This window comes from Acanthopagrus latus, chromosome 16, assembly GCF_904848185.1.
Source record: "Acanthopagrus latus isolate v.2019 chromosome 16, fAcaLat1.1, whole genome shotgun sequence".
In the NCBI taxonomy this organism is placed as follows: Eukaryota; Metazoa; Chordata; class Actinopteri; order Spariformes; family Sparidae; genus Acanthopagrus; species Acanthopagrus latus.
The window spans coordinates 2,242,426-2,265,503 of NC_051054.1; the positions used below are offsets into that span (position 1 = coordinate 2,242,426).

A 23,078-nucleotide genomic window follows, 5' to 3' on the forward strand; every position below is an offset into this window, starting at 1 on the left:
TAGCAGGGCTTGTGTGTAGTTGAGATTTTTGTGTCAACAGCCTAATGCTGCCTTTAGATGGATTAGATGGTAGACAGCAAACTGGATATATTGATTTAGTGGACGAGGGCAGGATGATGAAACAAGGTGAGGCCGGTGGGGAATCCTTCAGGTAAAGGTTGCCATCCAGAGTTTGAATGTTTAGACTTTTTTCCTTCCTTCCTCAAAAATGTGCATCCAACACATCAAACTCCACCTTACCTGCAATATCGAGCCTGCATCGCCTGCAGCCTCTGACAGAGCGGAGTGGGAGGAGCCTGCTCCAGGTCGGCGGAGACGCCCTGTAGCCTGGCGGTGCGCAGCTCCAGTGCGGACAGGGCTCGATGTTCGCAGTCCAGTCTGTCCTGGTACTGTTCCCAGGACTGCAGCAGGTCGTGAAGCTCCTCAGTGGTGGCCTTTAACCCAGTGCTGCTAGGAAGCTCCGCCTTTACCTGCTCCAGGACAACGGAGGCCTTCTCCACCTGTGAGGAGGGACCACAAACAGTATGGTCTCCAAAATGCCTCATAGTGACAGTAATGTAAGCAACTTAACATAATATAATACATAGTCGCAAGTTCAATGTAACTGGGGACAAAAAATGGTGTAATGCAGTTTTACTTACACTGCTGGTGATTTCACTCCATTCTGCAATCCTGTCTTTACTACGAGTTGTCAGCTCTCGTGTGCAGCGGAGTAATCTGGATATCCGTTTGGAGAGTGCAGTCATGGCGGCCACCCTGCCTCCACAGCAGCTCTGCTCTGGGCACCACTCCTTCAGCTCCTCTAGACGCCACTGCAGAGACTCCACCTCCTCAGACAGAGCCTGGACAAGAGATAGAGGCATGTCAAAAAGCATAAAAGCATTGTTTAGGTCAGTTTTTCTGTGGTGGAAAATACGTGTCCCTGTAGCAGTGAACCTCAGAGAGGACAGGACTCATACGTACTCGGAGCTTGTCGTGCTGGTCGGTGCAGTCAGCGAGACAGGTGACCTTTTGACGGATGACCTGTAGGAGGCTGCTCTCTGCACTCTTCACACTCAGGATGATTTCCTCCTTGCACTTGATGAATCTTTTGTGATTTTCTGCACACCTGAAACACAGAAATAACTTTGTTCCCTTGATGTGCTTTGACTTTGACTTGAGTTAAGAAATCAGACTTTCATCTGTGTGAGCCTATTACCTGCTGAGACACTCCAGCCGTACGTGGCCCTTTGCCTGGAGGGTGGACATCCTCACCAGGAGCTGGCTCAGAACATTCTCCTGGAGCTGCTCCACCTTCTGCGGGGACAGGTAAGGATGCAGGGCGGCCTGGCTCTGGAGCTGCTCCACATGGGCCTGGAACTGCTGCTGCAGCAAGGCCAACGCCTGCTGGGTCTCCTCCAGCCTGTCAGAGCAGAGTCCAGCAGAGCCTTGCGGGGGCAGCAGAGCGATCTCGATGTCCCTCAGGTATTGGACCGCTTGACTGACAGAAAATGTGTAGCTTCTAAAAGACTCGCTGGCCTGAGAGATGTTCTCCTAAAACAGAATGAAGACAATTTCTTAACTACACACTCAACTACACACCGACATAATTATGACATACAATGTTCCTATGCCCAGTCTAGTTATTGTAACACCTATAAAAACATATACATAAAAACAATAACGATGCTACTTGCCATTTGTGAGTCACATTCACGGATGATTGCATTCTTCAGGTCCATCAGATTTTGAGATGCACTTCCTCGTCTGGTTCCCTTCTTTTGCTGCAGAACCTCCAGTTCTCTCATTTTTGACTCTACACTCTTTCTCAAAGACATGATTCTTCTGTACAAGTTTTTAATTGCTCTTTCGTTTGGCTCGACCATGGGGACTTTCTTGAGCACCTCCTGGATCTTCTTAAGGAAGGACTGACTGGCTTCCTTCTCTGATTCAAAATCTCGATCCTTCAGCACGGTCCTCTCTATGATGCTGAGGTTGTTGTTGAGTGTCATCTCCAAGACATTAAGGCTCTCCTCGTTTTGTCTCAGCCTCTGTTGCTCTGCAGACAGCTGTGAGGGGTAAAGGTCAGCAGAGATCATCTGGAGTTTGGAGTGAGCCTCCGCAGACAAATACTTTATCAGAGGAAATTGGATGAGGAGGTTCTGACAAAGTTTGTACTTCTCCTGCAGATCCCTGCTGTCTTCCTTGGTCTCAGGGACTTGGTCCTGTATGTTCTCCCTGAGGTCCTCCACACACTGCCTCAAGTACAGGTACCTCTCGTGATCTCTGGATTTAATTTCCAGGGTGGCCATTTTGCCGTGAAGTTCAGAAATGACAGAGTACATTTCCCTTGTCTTTTCCTGGGGAATCCATGGTAACAGAAGGTCAACCTGGGACTTGTGCTCCAAAATCATGTGTTTGTAAGGCTCCAGAGCTTGCAGGGACTCTTTTGTGATGGGGTACCTGTGTCTACTCAGATCTATTAACATCTGCCTGAGACTTTTTTCTATTGTAACCAGGTTTTTCTGACTTGAATCTACAGTCTTGGTGAGTTCCTCCAGGTCCTGTTTGTTTGCCTGCTCATAGCTGCTGATAGCTTGGATGTCTTCCTGAAGGTTGGTGAGCTTGTCAAAAAGCAAACAGTTCTCTGTGACACTAAGTTCAGCGGCAATGTCTTTACTCTTCATTAAAAGAGCCTCACAGACAGCAGCCTGTTTCTCTGCCTCAGCCAGGGTTTCTTGGATCTGACGAACCCTGCGATCAAGTTCAGTAGGGCTCCTGAACTCATAGTCTGGACACCTGGAGGCCTCTCTGTGCAGATGAGCTATAACCCAGGAGTCCAGGTCAGCTATCTGCTCTGACAGCTTTTCTCTGGTCTGCAGTCCTGACTCGGTCTCTCTCACAGCCTTTGCTAGCTTCTCAGTGGTCGAATGAGAGAGTTCTTCCAGGGACTCCAGAGAAGAGCGCACCATGGGCACCTCCTCAGTCTGGTCCAGCTGTGGAAGGAGCTCTGTCACCTCCTCCACCAGTGTCTCCAGCTGGCCCTGCTTGGCCATGACCTCAGACTGCAACTCCCTCAGATCTCTGAGCTGCCGGTGCACCTCCTCAGGGAGGAGAGCAACCCTCTTCCTCCTGCCCTCAATGTCACTCTCTGTCTGCTTTGCCCAGGCAAGGCCGTCCCTCATCACCACAATGATTTTCTCCATGATGGGGTTGCTGCTGCTCTGAGCGTGAGAAGACACCAGTTTCTCTGTGTGACAAAGTTGGTCTTTGACCCTCAAAAGCCCCTGCTGTATCTCTTTTGTTTCATTCTCCCACTGTGAGCTGGGGAGTAAAGCATCAGCCAGGTGCTGCAAATGAAGGTGTTTTTGCTGGGCAGCTTTAACCTCAGCATTTGCCACCATCAGCTCCTGTGCCTTCTTGCAAGTCCAAGGAGTAGCTGAAGGAGACTTGGCTTCAAGGTCTTTGCTGATTGTTTCCAATTGTTTCTGAAGACTTGATATCGAAGACATAAGGCTGCTGGTTTCTTGAGAATGAGCATTTGTGTGATATAAGGTCCTCTCTACATCTCTTTCCAGGTGTCTCCACTTCCCCTGGAGGTTATTCTGCTCAGTCTGTGCAGTTGCTCGCTCTGATCGGCTAAGGAGTGGGCATAACTTGGTATGACTCACGAGCATCTTCCCAAGAACTGTTCTTTTCTTCTCCATACTTCTCTGCAATGACGATAGTCGCGCTGCCACCTTGGAGCTGCTCTCCTCTGGGGACCTGTAAGAAAAATGGTTTGAGTTTAGAAATCATGAGCTTGGCTATTAAAATGTTACATCCGCGAGTGTTGAGAGTCGAGCCCCGATCCTTAAATCCTTTATAAAGTGAGTCTTAATACATTGAACCAGAAACATATTGTATAATACACTAATATAGTAACTGCAACCTTTAATCAAGAAATTAAAATGAAACCCAAGATGATAACTCACTTTCTAACAGCATCCAGTTCTGCTGTCAGTTTCTCCAGTGTGTTCTTGGCTGCTTCAGTCTGTCTGCAGTAATCAGTCACTGCCTGCACCTGGGCCTCTTTACTCTGGACGACAGCAGCTGCATCCTGAACTACAGTATACCACTGGTCCTCTGCAAGCTCCAGAGCATCCCTGTTCTCAGCATCAGCTTCTTTCATCTGAGAGAGCAATGACATCTGTGCCTGGGCAGTCTCTTGGCACTCCTGTACTCAGCAAGCAAAGGAAACACAAAGACATTCAAAGCCTATAATTTTGGTGCAAATGTTACTAGTTCTCTAGTGAGTCATGCACCCTGTGTCTCTAAATCTCACCTGAGCGTCCTCCAGCTGCTTGGCCATGGCTGTAGGGTTGAGTTCAGCTGGGTGGTTCTTGCAGCTCAGGACTTTAGACACCAGCCTGCTTAGACAGATGTCCGGATCACTGGTGGATTTGATCAGAGCTTCTGGAGTATCCTCCAGCAGTTTACCCTGAAGACACAGATACACATCAGAGCCCTCATCAGAGTCTCAAAACTTCCAGATGAGGCCCAGAATTGGGTTTTGGTGAGTCCAAACATGACCACAGATTAACTTGCTACAAAAATTATTTTTAATTCCATGTAATTTGAGCCCATAAATGTAGGAAGTGGGGCACTCTGAATGTTCCTTATATTAAATATATATATAAAAAAAAAACATGCCAATTTTTGGAAATTATCTGTGTATTTTTTATGTGTAGTGAAACACAAACAGAAGGATGTAAAAACACAAGCTAGATTCAAACTAACAGTACTGACATGACATGTTCATTACACTTGTAATTTCATGAAATATTCCTGACAGTTTGAAGTTTTAAATAATCACGATACCTCATTGAGTTGACTGTTGGGTCCTGTGCCTATGAGTAGCTGTACTACTGTGAAGATGCCCCCCATTTCAGATTCCTCTGGCTCCTCCAAAACAAGTTTCTCAGTCTTCACAACAGCCGCTCCGGCTTGAGCTTTGTCCTCCTGAGAGGGAAATCCTTCCACCCAGGTTACCTCACCCCAGGTACTGCTAGCTGACGATTTCTTGAGTATTGAAGGTTTCGGTGATGTCTTGTCACCTTTGTACACCTGTTCCCATTGTGAAGATGAAACGCTGCATTAATGCAGGAACAATTCTGACAAATACTCCTAATCCTCGACTCTTTCTGTTGTGCTGAGAACAGCAAATTCTGAAACAAGACCGCCCCTTTGAATAATACGTTTTCTCTGGAAGTATGCCAAGTCTTACCCCCTTGCAGGTAAGATAGTGAAAACCTGTATGAGCATGCTCATATTGCAACCTTGAGGCAATAAAGCCTTTGGTAGTACAGGTGTTTACGTCTCTAGTCGTTATTCGTTGGTTTGCATGTAATATTTATAAAATTAAGAGCTTGTGAAATCTATTACTTTTTACAAAGCCCTTTAAGTTATGTATATCAGTCAACCATGCATCTGTTAGTCGCAAGAATCTTAGAAAGCAAGTACAAACAAGCATGTCAGAGAGACGTCGATGCACATATACGACTTCCCTGGAGCAAGACAACTATATTTACCCTCATTTTCACTGGATATTGCTTTCTTTCTCACACTCTGCTCAACTTGTTTTCGAGTATGTAATATCATTTTCTATTGCAAACAGACAGGTATGCTGCATTTTCAACTGGTGTTTCTTGAATGGTAAAAGTATAACACAGTGTGTTTTCTTCTTTTTTAAAAAATATGAGAAATGTCATGATATAGAGTGGGAGAATACATTTAAATTTAGTAGGGTTAGGGTCATTAACCATGAACTAGTGGAGATGAATGTGGTATTAAGAACATAGTGATGAGCTAGTTTGTATACAGTAATATTATATGTAACAATATGCGACCCCATGTCTTACCTGTGGTGAATCTGCACTCTGAAGCCTCACTCCCGTGGTGGTAGTCGTTGCTGCTGGAAGTGGAACGGTTTGTATTTCTACTTTAACCATTGTCTCCTTTTCCTTTTCCTGAATTGTCCTCTTCTTCCCGCTTTTCTGGTCTTCTTCCTTCTTCACTGCATCTAATGCACTTTTCTCTGTTTGGGTTTTAGGGACCACGCTGGGTTCAGACAACGATTCAGCAAAGCGTTCTTGCATTTCTACTCTGGTTATTTTAACTGTAGACTTGGGCTGAACGTCAGTGGCAGCCACATCCTTGCTTTGTTTAACTGTCTCGAACTGGATACTTGACTCCATCCTTGGCTCCTTTTCTGTTGTGTCAGTTTTGTATTCATGTAGAGTCTGTTGGATTTCCTCCATGTCAACAGACTTTTGCTCCAGGCTTTTGGGTAATCCATGGACAAGCGGCTCCTTGACCTCCTCGGGTCTGTCCTGTGTGGTTTTGGTGAGTTCTAGTTGAGTCCCAGTTTGGCTTGGTTTTGACTGAGCTTGTTCAGATAAACTTATAGTTACAAATTCTCTCCCTGGATCACGTGGCTGGGCAGCTGCAAGAATAGCAGAGGTCAGCAGAGAAGTAGAGTCACCTTCAGTCACAATCTCTTGCCTTTCCGTTTTGATTTCTTGCACTTCTGCTCTTGTTTCACCTGCAGCCTTCTTGGGGTGAACATCTGCTGAAGTCTTATCTTTAATTTCGGGAACTTTTTCACCCTGTATACTAGTCTGAACCTCAACTTTCCGAGGCTTCTTTGTCAACACGACAGAGATGTTTTCCTCCTCCACTTGAACCACAGGTATATTCTGTTGTAAAGCACCCTCATCAGCCCCCTTGATTATTTTTTCCATTGTGATTGACTTTCGTTCCACACTCTTAGTTGCACCATCCACATCATGTGTCGACACAGTGGGATGTTGTTCCTGGTGATCAAGTTCCTTCGTCTTTACTTCGACCATGGTCATCTTGACTTTATCCTTCTCTGGCTGAACAGCAGCTGAAGTCAGGTCTTTGGTTTCTGGAACTTTTTCGCAGGGGATACTTGTTTGGTCTACATCAACTGTTGGGGCCTTTGATATTTCAACAGATATTATTTCATGCTCCTTTACAGTGGCCTGTGTATCTGGTTTTGGGATTCTCTCTGTCTTAACAGACTTTTCATCCATGTGTTTGGGTACACCTTGCACACCGTGTGTTGGCACTTTAGGATGCTCATCTCGGAGCCCATGTTCCTTGACCTCTGTAGGTTTACCCTGTGTGCTTTTCAAGAGCTCCGTCTTAGTTTCAGTTTGGCTTGGTTTTAGGATGTCTTGCTCATATAAATTTATTTCTATGAATTCTGTCTCTGTCACATGTGGTTGCAATGTCTCAGAAACAGGAGATGTTGGTTTAGCAGAGCCCATTTGAGGCACTTTGTCTTGACCTTTAGTACTGCTTTCTTGTACCTTCACCTTTTCAGCTGCAGCTCTCTCTGGTCTACCATCAGCAGGAGGAATGCCTTTGTTTTCTGGCACTCTGTCACCCTGGATGCTCGTCAGTCCAACATCTACCCTTGGCTCTTTTGTGACGGATGTGTTTTTATCATCCCCCAGACTGGTTGTTGTATCTGCCTTTAGGATGCGTACTTCAGGCCCCATATGGATTTTCTCCATTGAAACTGATTTTTCATCCAAGCTCTTGGGTACACTGTCCAGTTTCTGTTCTTGGACACCATGTTCCTTGACCACTTTGTGTTCCTTCTGTGTGGTTTTTAAAAGGCCTTTTTGAATTTCAGTTTGGCTTGGCTTCACCAGATCTTGTTCAGAGAAGCATATTTCTATACATTCTGTCCCTTCTTCATCTACGGGCAATGCTTTAGAAGCAGTAGGGGGTTGGGCAGAGTCTCTTGGAGCCATATTATCTTGCCCATCAGTGCTGCTCTCTCGGACTTCTGTTGTGGTCATCTTAACTGCACCCTCCTCTGGCTTAAATTCAGCAGAACTCATATCTTTGTTCTGTGGCTCCCCTTCCCTCTGGATACTTGTCTGAACAATATCTAGTCCTTTTGCTCTTAAGACAGATGTGTTTTCCTTATCTGGCCTGGTCTGTATGTCTATCTCTAGAACACACACTTCAGGCCCCAAATGGATTTTCTTAACAGACTTTTCATCTAGGCTCTTGGGTTCATCATGCACATCATGTGTCAACACTTTACCATGCTTGACCGGGGCATCATACTCCTTGAAATCTGTGGGTCTTTCCTGTGTAGTACTCAAGACCTCCAACTTTTGGCTTGTTGTTACTGTGTCTTGTTTAGATGAGCTTATTTGTAAAACTGTCTCTGCTTCACTTGGCTGCACTGCTGTAACAACAGCAGAGGTGGGTTGTTTGGAGTCACCTTTAGCCACACTGTCCTGACATTTACTCATGCTTTCTTGCACTTCTACCCTGGTCAACTTAACTGCAGCCTTCTCTTTCTGAATATCAGTGCTAGTCGTGTCTTTGCTTTGTGGTTCTGGTGATAATTTAGCATGCTCATCTTTAACACCAAGTTCCCTGTACTCTTTGGGTCTTTCCTTTGTGGTCTCCGGGGGTTTCAGCTGACTCGTAGTTTCAAGTGGTTTGTCTTGCTCAGTTGAGCTTATTCCCGAAAACTCTGCCTCTGCCACAGCAAACACAGTAGATGTAGGTGGAGTTGAGTCACTGTCAACCACAGTATCTGCCTCAGGCTGATGTGGCTTTATCTTGCCTGTCTGGGTGACTCCTGTATCAGGCAGATTGAGAACTATGTATCTCTTCTCATTCTCATCTGTGTTTTTCCATAAATTTTTAATATAATCTGCCAAATTTGGTGTGTCAGTGGGTTTGATGGCGAGAGGTGGCTGTGTTTGAGGCACTTCACATGACTCTCTTTTAGTTGGTAAAAGTGTACTCTTTTCAACAACCATAGTCTGAGATGTTGTTGTGACCACCTCGGGAGCTGAAGATGGTTTCTGACTGTCAGGCTCTTCCCTGCCCTTTGCCAGCTCCGCAGTTGCAGGTTCTGGGGAAAGTTTCAGACCTTTTGACTTTCTTTTGGTTGGTGAAAGTATACCCTGTTCTACAGCTGTAGCTTCAGATGCTGTTGTGACCACCTCTGGAACTGAAGATGGTTTCTGACTGTCAGGCTCTTCCCTGCCCTTTGCCAGCTCCGCAGTTGCAGGTTCTGGGGAAAGTTTCAGACCTTTTGACTTTCTTTTGGTTGGTGAAAGCACACTTTTTTCAACAGTACTAATTTCAGTTGTTATGGTGACCAGCTCTGGAGCTGAAGATGGCTTTTGACTGTCAGGGTCTTCCTTGGTCTTTGTTAACTTTGTAGTAGGTAATTCGGAGGGTGCTCTAACACCCTTTGACACTCTTTGGGTTGGTGAAAGTGTGTCCTTTTCCGCAATGGTAGTTTGAGGTGATGTTGTGACCATCTCTGGAGCTGAAGACGACTTCTGACTGTCAGGCTCTTTCCTGCTCTTTGCCAGCTCTGCAGTTGCAGATTCTGGGGAAAATTTCAGACCCTTTCTTTCTGTCAGTGAAAGCACACTCTTTTCAACAGTAATTTCAGTTGTTGCAGTGACCTCCTCTGGAGTTGATGACTTTCTCTTAGACTCTTTGTTTTTTTGATCAGGCTCCACATCAAGTGATCTATCTTGGGTAACTGTCTCAGAAGTTGTGGAAATATTACCACTTTTTGATTTTCTTCTAGTTGGTACACGCTTTGACTCTTCAATAACAACACTTGGATTTTGGTCATTGGAACTGAAAGAAAATTTCTGACCTTCAGGCCCTTCCCTTGTCTGAGGCTCATCAGTGTCTGCATGTTTAAGAGGTAATTCTGCACTCTTTGACTTTCTCTTGGGTGGTAGAATCTTAGTTTGTTGCACAATAGCAGTTTCAGCTTGCCTTTGCACAAATTCTGGGACTGCAGGATCATTTTCAGGTCCTTGTTTTGTTTCCCTCGACTCCACACCAGTAGTTCTTCCAAGGGAAGATAGTGACTCTGGAACTGTGGAAACCTCAAGGCTCATTGACTTTTTCTCAGTTGGTAGAGCTTCAGGATCAGTTTTAACAGGGACAGATGTGAATGGCTCTGGAATATCTAGAATAATGGTTGCTATATTCTTTGTTTCTTCAACAACACCAGTTTCAGTTGGCACTTTTGAGCTCAATGAAAGATTCTGACCGTCAGGCTCATCCTTGGTCTGTTTCAGCTCTGTGGTAGCAAGTTCTGGGGCAACTTTCAAACCCTTTGATTTTCTTTTGGTTGGTGAAAGCTTTCCTTTGTCCACACCAGTGCTTTCAGTTGGTCCTGTGGTCATGCCAGGGGTTGAAGGTGGCTTTTGACTCTCAGTCTCTTCCTTGGTTTCTGTCAGGTCTGTGGTACCAAGCTTTGGGAAAAAATCACCTTTTTCCAAAACAGTAGTTTCAGTAATTTTAGTTGGCTTCTGACCATCAGGGCTTTCCTTTGACTTCTTCCTGGTTAGTATAGTCTTAGTTTCTTGCACGACAGCAAGTTCTGGGGAGAGTTTCAGAGCCTTTGACTGTCTTTTGGTCGGGGAAAGCTTACCTTTCTCCAAAACAGTAGTTTCCTTAATTTCAGTTGGTTTTTGACTGTCAGAATCTTCCTTTGACTTTGGTCTGGTTGGGATGAGCTCTGTTTCTTTCAAAACAATAGTTTCAGTTTTTTCTGTAGGCTCTGAAACATCTAGAATGATTGTTGCAATATTCTTTGTTTCTTCAACAGCAATAGGTCCAGTTTGCACTCTTGAATTCAACGAATGCTTCTGACTCTCAGGCTCTTCCTTGGTCTGTGTCAGCTCTGTGGTAGCAGACTCTGGGGAGAGTTTCAGGCCCTTTGACTTTCTTTTGGTTGGTGAAAGATCACCTTTTTCCAAAACAGTAGCACCTGCAACTTCAGTTTGCTTTTGACTGTCAGGGTCTTCCTTTGTCTTCCTCCTGGTTGGGATGAACTTTGTTTCTTTCAGAACAACAGTCTCAGTTTGTTCTGTAGTCAATGGTTCAGAAACATCGAGAATAATGGTTGCTATTTTTGTTTCTTCATCAACAACCATTTCAGTTTGCACTCTTGAACTCAGTGGAGGCTTCTGACTCTCAGGCTCTTCCTTGGTCTGTGCCAGCTCAGTGGTAACAGCTTCCGGGTAAAGTTTCAAACCTTTCGACTGTCTTGTTGTTGGTGAAAGCTTTCCCTTTTCCGCAGCAATAATTTCAGTTGGTCCTGTGACTCCACCTGGAGCTGAAGATGGCTTCTGACTGTAAAGCTCTTCTTTGGTCTTTGTCAACTCGGTGGAGCCAATTTCCAAGAAAGGCTTCAGGCCCTTTGACTTCCTTTTGGTTGGTGAAAGATCACCTTTTTCCATAACAGTAGTGCCCGTAGTTTCAGTTTGCTTTTGACTGTCAGGGTCTTCCTTTGTCTTCCTCCTGGTTGGGATGAACTTTGTTTCTTTCAGAACAACAGTCTCAGTTTGTTCTGTAGTCAATGGTTCAGAAACATCGAGAATAATGGTTGCTATTTTTGTTTCTTCATCAACAACCATTTCAGTTTGCACTCTTGAACTCAGTGGAGGCTTCTGACTCTCAGGCTCTTCCTTGGTCTGTGCCAGCTCAGTGGTAACAGCTTCTGGGGAAAGTTTCAAACCTTTCGACTGTCTTGTTGTTGGTGAAAGCTTTCCCTTTTCCGCAGCAATAATTTCAGTTGGTCCTGTGACTCCACCTGGAGCTGAAGATGGCTTCTGACTGTAAAGTTCTTCTGTGGTCTTTGTCAGCTCGGTGGAGCCAATTTCCAAGAAAGGCTTCAGGCCCTTTGACTTCCTTTTGGTTGGTGAAAGATCACCTTTTTCCAAAACAGCAGCTTCAGTTTGCTCTGATGGCTTCTGATCCTGTGGGCCTTCCTTTGACTTTCTCCTGGATGGTACAACCTTAATTTCTTCCAAAACAGCAACTTCAGTTTGCTCTGAAGACTTCTGTCTGTCAGGCTCTTTCATGGTCTCAGTCACATCCTCTGTAGATAGTTCTGAAGAGAGTTTCAGACCCTTTGACTTTCTTTTGGTTGGTGAAAGATCACTTTTTTCTACAACACTAATTTCAGTTGTTATAGTGACCAGCTCTGGAGCTGAAGGTGGCTTCTGACTGTCAGGCTCTTCCCTGCTCTTTGCCAGCTCTGCAGTTGTAGATTCTGGGGAAAGTTTCAGACCCTTATAAAGATCACTTTTTTCCAAAACAGGTTCAGCAATCTCACTTGGCTTCTGACCCTGTGTCCCTTCCTTTGACTTTCTCCTGGATGGAGTCACATCCTCTGTAGTAAGTTCTGGGGAGATTTTCAGACCCTTTGATTTTTTCTTAGTTGGTGAAAGCTTAGCTTTTTCCGCAACAGTAGTTTCAGTGATTTTGGTTGGCTTCTGACTGTCGGGACCTTCCTTTGACTTCCTGCCGGTAGGTGTGAGCTTCGTGTCTTTCAAAACAACGATCTCTGCTTGTTCTGTAATGAATGGCTCTGAAACACCAGGTGTAATGGTTTCTATATTCCTTATTTCTCCCACAGTAGCAGTTCCTGTACTGGGTGACACTTGAGTGATAATAGTTTTCACAACTTCAGGCTCCAACTTGGTTTTGGCGGGCTCTGTATCCACAGCCAAAGTCTTGGACTTTCTCCTGGATGCTACAGGTGTAGTTTTCTCCACACCAGATGCAGACTGCTCTATGACCTTTTGGATCAGTACAGGTTCCCCAGCAGCAGGTTTCACAACAGGCTCAGCAGTGATATCTTGCTGTACAGCTTTAGGCTGCATCTCTGTGTCGGAAGATTGTGCTGTGTGCGGTTCTGAAGCTCTGGTTGTACGCTGAGGTTTTAATTGGGTTATTTCAATTCTTGTTTGCTCCACACTAGTAGTTTTTGTGACCTCCATGGTTGCTGGCATAGTAGGTTTAAATGTTTTATCCTCAGTTTGCAGCTCAGCTGACATTGTCATTTCATCACCTTTATCTGTTAAGGGAATGCTTTTCTGCAGTTCAACCACTTTTTTCTCAGGTGAGCGCTTGTTTTTTCGTGGCGGTGCTACTACAGATGTCATCGACTCCTCTAGTTTACCATGGGGGACCTCAGGCAGCTTTTGTTTACTCCGTCCATCAAGTTTCTTTAATGAAATAATGAAAATAGCGTTAATTACTACAAGGGTGCATGCAATATTTAATGATTAATATTATATGTAAATCAATTTATCATGATTAAATACCTTTAAGCTCTGGTTGAGAGAAGCCTTTTGTGCATCTGCCTCTCTGAGTGCCTCTGAACCCTCCCTCTCCAGTTTCTTAAACAGGACTGGCATCAAACAGTCTGTTAGAAACTTCTGGTGAGACAGCGCCTCCCGCAGGTTGACCTGCAGCTTTTCACCCTCTTCTAAAGTCACCTAACACCACAAGTAGAAAGAAGTATTTGTAGTGATTGAAAATATACAACAATCAATCAATCAATACTGAGAGCATAAATAAGCTACTGACAAGAGCTCCATCATGTTAAAATATTTCATTTCACAAACACACCAACCTTTCTTAAATTAAAAGCTGTTTAAAGAAATATCTTTCTCTTTTAATTAACATGTATTTTCCAAACAAATTTAACTACAGTAGACATCCCTGACACAAACACTAACAGCAGTATATCAGGAAACTCAGAAGTATTGCTGTTATACTTTATAACAGCTAAAGTATTAAAAGACAGAAACCTGCACAGAAGACTTGGACTCTGATGGTTTGCTTTGGTTCCATTCCTGCAGGGCGTGAAGGCTGTCCATCAGACAGCGAGTGGTGTTTGTAGAGCAGGTACTCTGATGCTCACTCAGCCTGGATTTCAGACTGTAGAGATAATTGAGTCACATTTATTACAAAAAAACAATAGTTTGCTTGGCATCTGCCGGTAAAAATGAAAACAGACAATAGCATAAATCTAATGAATAGATGTGAGTTTTATTGCTTGGTTTCAAAAACCAGGGATTAGATAAGATGCAGTCTTTGGATCACAGATCAGAGGAACTCTGTGTTTCCATGTCATTGTCAAGAGCAGAATGAACCACTGAGGTATGTAGCTGGTATGTAAGAGTAACCCAAAGCTAATTTGAAATAGAGGGACGGCAGCTGAGAACTTGTCGTGTAGAATTTGTTTCAGGGAGGCTATGTACAGTTTTAAGAATCCCTCGTGCCGGAGCGGACAGATGTGACTTCATGTGACATGAGTTTGCTTTGGTTTTCTTGTTTATACAAAAGATATCAGACATTAAATTGCATGACAGGTGCTGATGGAGCCATAATTAATCACTCATACAGTGTGTTTGATGTTGTTTTCTGTTTGACAACACAGCTGGAGGTGTGTTACCTGTCGTGTTGCTGGGACAGAGACTCCACCACAGTGATTATTTCTGTGGGCAGCTCGTCGGTGGCAGGTGTAGACTTTACTTCCTGGTAAAGGTCACTAACTTTGACACCCAAATCTTCGAGTGACTTCTCACAGTTCTGACAGGAGAAGAACATCAGAATCATGTGAGTATTATTCACAATTCTGCAACAACATCTCAAACATCTGCAGGTGGAATGTGAGTTATCATGCAAGCTACAAACTCCCATATTCAACTAGTGTGCATAACCTTTTCCTCAGGTTTATGCAGAACGTAGAATGGGTCGTGACATTAGGTTTTGTGCTTGGATAAATAAAGTACTGATCACCTGGAGGCTGTGATAGTGCTGCTGGAGCTGATCGATGTTGTTCTGTGGCTCGCTGTAACTGAGCGCCTGGTCCAGAGAGCGGAGCTCCCACTGCAGTGCTGCAGCTCGGTCCTTCAGCCCCTGGGCCTTCTTGGCCAGCTGACTGTCCAGCTCCCCCAGCCGAGTCCCGCAGGCCGTCAGCTGCTCCTTCACCTCCTGCTCAGAGGTGGCACAGAGGTCATGGAGATGGCCGATCTCCAGGGTCAGAGAATCACGACCTCCGGGGGTGCAGAGGCTCAGCAGTTTATCCCTGGCAGAGTCCAGCTCCTTCATCTCCCTCTGCTCCCTGTACACCGTCTGGAGCAAAGCCTGGCATCAGGAGGGAGAGAGAGGAGAGGCAGATTGTTAAAATACAGAAACTGTTGTACATGTTTGAGAATATTATAATAAACAAAATAATTCAAAAAGTCAGTGTTTTGAGGGCGTTGCTCAGCTCCAGAAATGTCATGACATTTTGTTACTATTTAAGGGATCTTGTGAGTTTGATACAACATGAATATTTCAGTGGCAGATTAAAATACTCAAAACAGTGTGTTTGTGTTTCACTATCTGACCTTCAGAGTGTTGACGGAGCTGTGCAGACCCTGTCTGTCTGCTGGAGGAGCTCCCAGGCCTTTGACCTGCTCCCTCAGCCAGTCCTGGGCTGCTTCGTGCTGCTCCACCAGCTGGGTGCACTGCCGCTCCGTCATGATGCCCTCCTCCAGGTCAGTTACCGCATCCTGGAAACAACAGTAGTTTGAATTTCACAGACAGATGAAGTCAAACTCATTTTACTATCTTACATCAACACATAGATACATCTATTTTGGGACAGTGAATAGTTTATGACTTACTAAACAAAACGAACTTTAAAGACAGGTAGATTTTGTCTTGAGGATTAGTGTGTCTCTCTAACAGGGTGCTGAACTCACAGTCAGCTGTTTGAGCATGGCAGGAATGGACTCTTCCTTTGCTGTCCAGGAGGGATCTGACCAGCCGGGGTCCTTTGTGGTCTCAAACAGCTTTGCAGCCTTGAGCAGAACAGTGCAAACTTATATTAATCCTTGTGTTCGATAAGATTTTATGAGCAACTCCACCTGACAACTGAATTTCAACTTATGTCATGAGCTGACACAAATTAATGATACTCGTTTTCCTGTCAGGGTTTTACCTGCGTGCGGACGTCTGAGAGGACGGGGGCCAAAGCTGTGCTCTGGTCCAGCAGGGTCCGGGCCCGCTCCACCGCCTGCCTCCGCTCCCCCAGACCCGGCCAGGGGAAGACACGCGGCAGGTCGGACGTCTGCCTCTGAAGCTCGGACAGACGCGCCTCAGCCTGGTCTCGCTGCTTCTGACAGGACAGCAGAAGCTTCACGACACCCTGCAACTGTCTGATGGGTCATAACAGAAGACATCAGTTTAGATTCAACCTTCAGATTTAAGTGATTACAGACTGTAAATACACATGGATCCTGGATCTGGCAGCTAATCTGTAGCAGTGACTTTAATGTGAAAGGAAATCAGCCTGCTGCACCTCTGTGTGTCCTCGGCAGCCTGCAGGAGCGTCCTCCACTGCTGCTCAGTGTCTCTGACCGTCTGCTGGACCTCCTGCTTCTTGTCTCCCTCCAGGTCTTTCTGCTCACACAGACTCTGTGCTCGTTTCTTCAGCTCTGTCACTTGAGCCTCACCGCTGGCCTTGGAGTTCAAGATGGACTAAAGACACAACCACAGATATTATGTTTTGTCTTTATCCAATGATTCTCATCCATTCCTTATATTTTACACTTTACCTGTGCTGTGCTGAGCCTGTCCTCTATCTGAGCCCGGCTGCCCTCAGTGCTGCTCCCTTTGGCCTCGGCCTGTTGCTGCAGCTCCTTGACCCAGGTTTTGGTGCTCCCTGCTTGGGTGTGGAAGGCCTCCAGCTCCCTGGAGAGCGAGTACTGGACCTCAGCTTTCTTCAGGGTGTCCTCAGCGGCCTGCAGGACTGTCCTCCACTGCTCCTCTGAATCTTTTACAGTCTGCTGAGCCTCTCGTCTAGCGTCCTCCTGCAGGTCCTCCTGGTCGGACAGACTCTGACTCTGTCTCCTCAGTTCTGTCAGCTTGGAGTCTCCTTCAGGTTTACAGCTCAGGATGGTCTGAGGATAAAAACAAAAGTTCATTCTCTGTTGATTACAGTGTTTTATATTAGCACAGATGGATAATCTTTGCTTCTGTTGTTCCAGCTGACCTGTGCAGTGCTGATTGTCTTCTCTGGATCTGTCTGAGCGCTCAGAGAGACGAGGCTCTGCTTTTTGTCTTCCAGCCAGGATTTGGTGTTTTGGCTCAGCTCTGTAAAGCCCGTCAGCTGGTCGTCCAGAGCACGCTGCCTCTCAGCCTGATCGAGTGCTCGCTTAGCATCCTTCATCACTCTGGTCCACTGCTCCTCAGCGCCTCGTACTTTCTTCTGAAGCTCTTGTTTTTTGTGTTCCTCGAGGTCCTGACCACACAAACTCTGGCCTCGTCTCTTCAGCTCCTGGAGCCTGGAGTCTCCTTCAGGCTTGGCACTCATAATGGCCTGAGGAGAAGAGATATGATTGAGTATTCATATTTATTTTTGGGGGAGGAACACAAACCTAATCATTGAAGTCGTTAGTGAGAATGCATTTTAGTTTCATCATTAACACTGTAACATGACCCCTCAGCTCCTCACCCGCGCTGACTGCAGTCTGTCCTCAGGTTTGGTTTGCTTGTTCAGTGAGTCCACTCGTTGCTGGAGGTCCTGAAGCCAGCGGCTGGTGTCCTGCTGACGGGTATCAAACTCTTTCAGCTGTAAAAGGAAAAAAGATTCTCATGTAGCACTTCTTCACTTCTCTCCTCCATTATTTACTTGTAACATACACTGTGTTACGAGATCATAACCCTCAGTGAAAGTCACTGTCAGCAGCTCCTCTCTCACCTCTGACTGTCTCCTCTCAGCCCTCTGGGTGAGCTCAGCTCCTGCAGCAGCCTCCACCTCTTTGGCGGCCTGCAGGAGCGTCCTCCACTGCTCCTCCGTGTCTCTGACCGTCTGCTCGACGTGACTCCTCCTGGCCGTGCCTGCGTCAGGATGGTCACACAGAGTCTGTCCTCGCCTCCTCAGGTTGTTCACCTTACAGTCACCTTCAGGTCTGCAGCTCGAGATTGTCTGCAGGAGCAAAACATTTTCATTTCAAGGACACTGAATGCGTTTTCATCAGGTTGCAATTCATACTTGATATTTATAGTTTGTATTCACAGACCTGAACTGTTTGACTTCTCTCCTCTGGAGGTGTGTGAGCGCCCACAGATTGAAGCTTCTGCTGTCGGTCTCTGATCCACGAGTGAGTCTCTTTACTCTGAGTGTCGAAGTCGTCTGAAAGAGCTCGGACCTCGGCCTGCCGGGCTGCCAGCAGAACATTTTGCCACTGCTGCTCTGAGTCTTTCACCAGCTGCTGAACCTCTGACTTCCTGCTCTCCTCCAGACGCTCACACAGACCTTCAGCTCGTCTCTTCAGGTCGAGCACCTTCGACTCTCCCTCAGGTTTGGAGGTGATAAGAGCCTGAAGATGAAGACACAGACGTGATGTTGGAGATTAAAGAAGTATAATTACTTTACATTTTAAAGTAAAGCTTTGTGGGTCCTTGGCAAGAAAAAGCACAATATTTCTGTGTTGTTTTTGTGTTTTTTCTCATCTTATTCTTTGTCGATCTCAAAGAATCTCTGAGGTTTTTGTTGCACATTTCAGACTTTATAATCTCAGTGAATTCTCTTTACAAACTTTACAACCTGTGACTGGCTCGGTAACTCACCTGTGCGACCTGTAACCTCTCTTCAGGCTGAACATGACCACCTGGTGACATCAGCTTCTGCTTCTGCTCTCTGATCCAGGACTGGGCGGTTTCATTTTGGGCTCTGAAAGCTGTCACGTCCTTCTCAGTGGCAGCGTCAGTGTGAGCCTTGTTGAGAGCCGTCTCAGCCTCCTGCAGGACTTTCCTCCACTGCTCCTCGGTGTGTCTGACTGCATCCTGAACCTCTCGTCTCTGGTTCTCGTCCAGGCTCTGGTTGCTGCACAGACTCTGACACTGTTGCTTCAGGTCCTTGATCTTTGAATCTCCATCAGGCTTTGAGCTCAGAGTGGCCTGAAGGGAACAACAAAACAGCCTTTATAAGATGTCCTACAAATCAAATTAAACTAAATCAAAAACGGCTCCACGGCCATTTTAAACTCACTTGTGCAATCTTTGGCTTTTCTTCCACCTGCATGCACCCGCTGAGGGACTGCAGGTTCTGCTCCTGGTCTCTGATCCAGGACTGAATATTTTCCTTCTGGGTTTTGAAAGCGTCAAAGTCCTTTTCTAACTGGACTCGTGTTACCGCCTTGTTGAGAACCTCCTCAGCCGTCTGCAGCGCCGTCCTCCACTGCTCCTCTGTCTCTCTGACTGAGTGCTGAACCTCCTGCTTCTTGCCCTCCTCCAGGTCCTCCTGCTCACACAGAGAGTCACTTTGTCTTCTCAGGCTGCTCACTTTAGAGTCGCCCTCAGGTTTGGAGCTCAGGACGGCCTATTGGAAAACAAACGTACACTTGATTGACATCTGTTATCATCAGTCAGTCTGTTTTCTAACAGGTCCTAGTCTTTGGATCATACCGTCAGTCTGTGATTTTACTGACCTGTGCTTTCTTCTTCATCTCCTCTGTCTGGGTGTCTGTGCCAGGGGAGGTGAGAGGTTGCAGAAGTCCACTTATCCAGGTCCTGGTGCTCTCAGCCTGAGTATTCAACTCGTCACATTTCCCCTGCAGGGCGGTCTGGGCGTCCGCCTGCTTCTGCAGTCGGGCCTCCAGGTTTCTGTAGCGCTGTATCAGGTTATCTCCGTCCTTCAGGAGGCTTTCAGCTCTGACACCTTGTCTGCGTACTGATGCTAACACCTCACTGAGGGTCTCAGCTCGACCACTACCACTGCCGAACAGAACAAGCCAAGGAAAAATGATTTGTACAGCACTTTTTAACAGCAAGGCAATTCAAAGGCTTTTACAACATGTGAGCTGACATATTTCCAGTTCTGGTGATGTGAAAGCTGCAGATCACCTCTCATCCTGAAGGTCTTTGAGAAGAAGTCTGACTTTGTCCGACTCCACAGACTGTTTCTCTTTGGTTTGCAGCCAGTCGCGGAAGCTGTCGTGTTGCTTCTGCAGACTACAGAACAAAAGCAAAAAGTAAGAATAACATGTCTTCTAACTGGTTACAATGACTCACACTTTTTCTAACAGTGTGTCGGTTGCATAGAAGTCCTCACCTGTTCAAGTTACTGAGGATAGACTCCAGTTGTTTCTGCCTGTTGAGGCAGTGAGTTCTGAACGTTCCCACCTCCTCCTGCTGCTCCTTCAGCCAGTCGTTGAACTCGGAGAGCTGCTGAGGAGGAACCTGCTGGCCGCCTCTCTCCAGCTGATCTCTCAGCTGCTCCAGACGTCTCTCTGCATCCTTTGGTTTTAAGAAAGCCTGTTGGACATGAGAGAACGTGTGTGAACCCATCCATCATCCAACAGCATCTATCGATCTATCAAGTCAGCCACTCACAGTGAGTCTCTGCAGAGATGTTTCAACATCTGTTCTGCTCTCAGGGTTCTCAAAGCACTCGTTGACAGACACCTGCAAGTCCTGGAACCATCCCTCAAACGACAGCTTCTCATCTGGAGAAAACATGAAATGCATCCATTTCCCACTGTCAGTGCTGCCAGGTAGACATAAATACATAAAGTACTTTCACTAAAAACCGAGATAAACTGACCTTTGATGACCTTGAGCAGGCCTTTGTCTCTCTCCTCTCTCTTCAGGTGGATCATGTCTTTGGTGCGGGAGATGGCCTCCTTCAGCCGGCTGCAGTCTACAGACAGCGCCTCCATCACCTGAGGACTGGCCACACTGGAAACCAAACCCACCTCCTTCAGCACCGCCTCCGCCTGCTCCTCCTGAGCCTCCAGATCATCACACAGATCCTGGAGAGGATGAGAGGGAAAACAGTGGAGTTACAACTGTCCGGGTGTGATGATATGAAAGCATGTAGAGGTAGAAACAGTCCTGTACCTGTATCTGATCTTCCACCTTCGGTTGTGAAACATCGACCTTGCTGAGAGAACTCTGAATGTTCTCTACAGCTGACTGACACTCCTCGATCTTCTCAGCCAGGTGTGCCTTCACAGCCACCAGCTCCTCGAAGACGTCAGTGCAGTCGGTGAACAGCTCCTTCACCTGCTGCATCCTCTTCCTCAGCTGGGTCTCCATCACCTAATTGGCACATTGTAGAAAGGTTACAGATATTGTAAAAGATAACAGCAGCTGATCAGTAATCTTTCAACTCACCTGAAGCTCCAGTGGAGCCTCCTGACTCTGCAGCATCTCATGGATCTCTGCAGACTTCTTGTGGAAATGCTCGATGTTCTCCTCATTGGCATGGATCTCATCCTACACAGCAACGAAAAGTACATCTCTCACCTTCTACATGTTGATGACGTATATGAGGGAAATTACAAGAGCTGTGCTGACTCTTTGGGAAGTTGCTGAGGCTACCTGTGAAGAGTTGTATGGGAAACTTACCCTCATGTCGAGGACTTGTTGCTCGTTGTGGAAGGGATGGCTCTCAGCAAACAGGGCCAGTTTGGCCCCGGCCCAGCTGTCTACCTCTCCCCCGAGCATCAGCTGCTTCTCCCACAGCTCCAGCCCCACCCGGAGGTTATCCACGTAGGCATCAGTCTTCTCTGTCACCTGCAACAACACCAAATACATCCAGTTAAGTTAAGCTGAAGTGTTTCAGTCAGGGTTTTGAAACTAGAATTTAGCCCTTGTTGATAAATGATGAATAAATACACTATCGATATGTTGGGATATGTGCATAGATGCTTACGTCCAGCCAGTTGTCCATGAGCGAGTCGGCCTCTGCTTCAAAGGCCGTCTCACTGCAGTCTGGGAACTTCTTCAGTTGGGACTGCAGCTGTCTGCAAACTCCCCTCATCTCCTCCATACTCTCCTTGAGTCCACCCAGCTCCTCCTTAATATCAGTGACCTGCATAAACACATACATGTGAACATACAGTATAACAACTATAATAACTGTAGTTGTAGAATTATGTACATTTTTTGTGGACCAACCTTGGTGATGCTTCTCTGCAGGTTGTCCTTGCCCATGTAGGAGGCCTGATCACTGATGGCCTGCTCGGCTCTCTGCATGGTGGTACTCAGGTGGCCGCGGCAGCTCTGGAACTTCTTAAGAAGGTCTAGCAGGACGTTGCATTGCTTCTTCCTGCAGGAGGGAAAACATAACAGAGATACTTTCAGTGCTTTCAGCCAGTAGAAGCTATGAGCAACTGTCAGTGTGTTAACCAGTTCAGGTTCAGGCTCAGCTGCATGCAGTTACCATTTATGTAATAATTTCATGATTCTCTTGCTAACCTACCTGTCTCCAAAAGCTCTCTGTGTGTCCCTCCACTGAGTCTCCAGCTCCTGGAAGAGGTGATCTTCTGCACCTTGTTTCTCTTGAAGTTCACGAAGGTTCTGGAACTCTGCATGCAGGGCCTGAACCTGACCCTCCAAATCTGACAGTCCACGGAGCCTGGAGAGTACAATTATTATCAAGATTATCAAGACATTATTGCATATTAAAGAAATAAATAAATTCAGCCATCTCAAAGATAGCCAATGTTGTTGCATCAGTGTAAAGACACACAACACACACCTCTGCTGTACAGCAGGCATGGAGGGCTCCTTCAGGCCCTGCGATTCGATCGTTTCCTGCAGCTTCCTCAGCTCTCCCAGCAGCGTCCTCTTCCTCAGACCCAGGGATTTGTTCTGTGTCTCCTTCTGGATGCCTTTCTGCTGGCCGGCCAGCCCGCTGTCAGCCTCCTCCAGCCTCCTCAGCAGGGCGTTCACCATGTCCAGGCAGGAGGCTGGGACACCATCCCTGGTGACCGTCAGCCTGGCCCCCTGCAGGAGCAGATCCAGCTGAGGCGCCTTCTCTTTCAGGCTGTCGATGCTCTGCCTGATCTGAGACAACTTGGAGCGACAGTCCTGCAGTACCTGCGGGTCACTGCAGGGGGTGCCCTGGACTCCAGAGATGTCCTCATCCACAGTGCGCAGGGACATGAGGAAGCGGTCGAGGGCGCGAGCGGCTGCTTCACTCTTGCGGACCTGCTGACGGAGCTGATCCAGGCTGGTCTTGTGAGCGTTGACCTCACGAGACAGAGGGAAGCAGTCTCTGGGGTCCAGATCAGTTGATTCAGGGTCCAGACGGGGCACCTGGTCCAGCTCGCTCTGGATGTTCTCATCAAGTTCCTGTTGCAAATTGAGACAAAATGTTGAGGTGCTCTCAGACTTAAAACAAAACATTCCTGTCCTGTCTTTATTTTACAAATGTGACCTGCTGT

General features: G+C 46.5%; 1 protein-coding gene across 1 annotated transcript in view; it reads right to left on the reverse strand.

The window, feature by feature from the left end:
* Positions 1–23,078, reverse strand: part of syne2b (spectrin repeat containing, nuclear envelope 2b) — a 100,846-nt gene that overhangs the window by 51,446 nt on the left and 26,322 nt on the right. Inside the window, exons 29-64 of the mRNA XM_037072237.1 lie at positions 22,391–22,986; positions 22,112–22,267; positions 21,808–21,958; positions 21,563–21,721; positions 21,256–21,423; positions 21,022–21,123; positions 20,746–20,946; positions 20,450–20,657; positions 20,239–20,351; positions 19,958–20,160; positions 19,750–19,857; positions 19,335–19,620; positions 18,896–19,225; positions 18,475–18,804; positions 17,925–18,224; positions 17,603–17,830; positions 17,357–17,473; positions 16,895–17,221; positions 16,458–16,802; positions 16,202–16,380; positions 15,842–16,058; positions 15,603–15,701; positions 15,246–15,410; positions 14,653–15,000; positions 14,306–14,442; positions 13,659–13,788; positions 13,170–13,343; positions 5,880–13,070; positions 4,840–5,085; positions 4,304–4,459; positions 3,954–4,195; positions 1,677–3,744; positions 1,199–1,533; positions 964–1,108; positions 642–842; positions 241–500 (exon numbers count right to left, since the gene is read on the reverse strand). Of these exons, the coding sequence (XP_036928132.1) occupies positions 241–500; positions 642–842; positions 964–1,108; positions 1,199–1,533; positions 1,677–3,744; positions 3,954–4,195; positions 4,304–4,459; positions 4,840–5,085; positions 5,880–13,070; positions 13,170–13,343; positions 13,659–13,788; positions 14,306–14,442; positions 14,653–15,000; positions 15,246–15,410; positions 15,603–15,701; positions 15,842–16,058; positions 16,202–16,380; positions 16,458–16,802; positions 16,895–17,221; positions 17,357–17,473; positions 17,603–17,830; positions 17,925–18,224; positions 18,475–18,804; positions 18,896–19,225; positions 19,335–19,620; positions 19,750–19,857; positions 19,958–20,160; positions 20,239–20,351; positions 20,450–20,657; positions 20,746–20,946; positions 21,022–21,123; positions 21,256–21,423; positions 21,563–21,721; positions 21,808–21,958; positions 22,112–22,267; positions 22,391–22,986 (16,721 nt within the window). The remainder of the gene's footprint in view (positions 1–240; positions 501–641; positions 843–963; positions 1,109–1,198; positions 1,534–1,676; positions 3,745–3,953; positions 4,196–4,303; positions 4,460–4,839; positions 5,086–5,879; positions 13,071–13,169; positions 13,344–13,658; positions 13,789–14,305; positions 14,443–14,652; positions 15,001–15,245; positions 15,411–15,602; positions 15,702–15,841; positions 16,059–16,201; positions 16,381–16,457; positions 16,803–16,894; positions 17,222–17,356; positions 17,474–17,602; positions 17,831–17,924; positions 18,225–18,474; positions 18,805–18,895; positions 19,226–19,334; positions 19,621–19,749; positions 19,858–19,957; positions 20,161–20,238; positions 20,352–20,449; positions 20,658–20,745; positions 20,947–21,021; positions 21,124–21,255; positions 21,424–21,562; positions 21,722–21,807; positions 21,959–22,111; positions 22,268–22,390; positions 22,987–23,078) is intronic.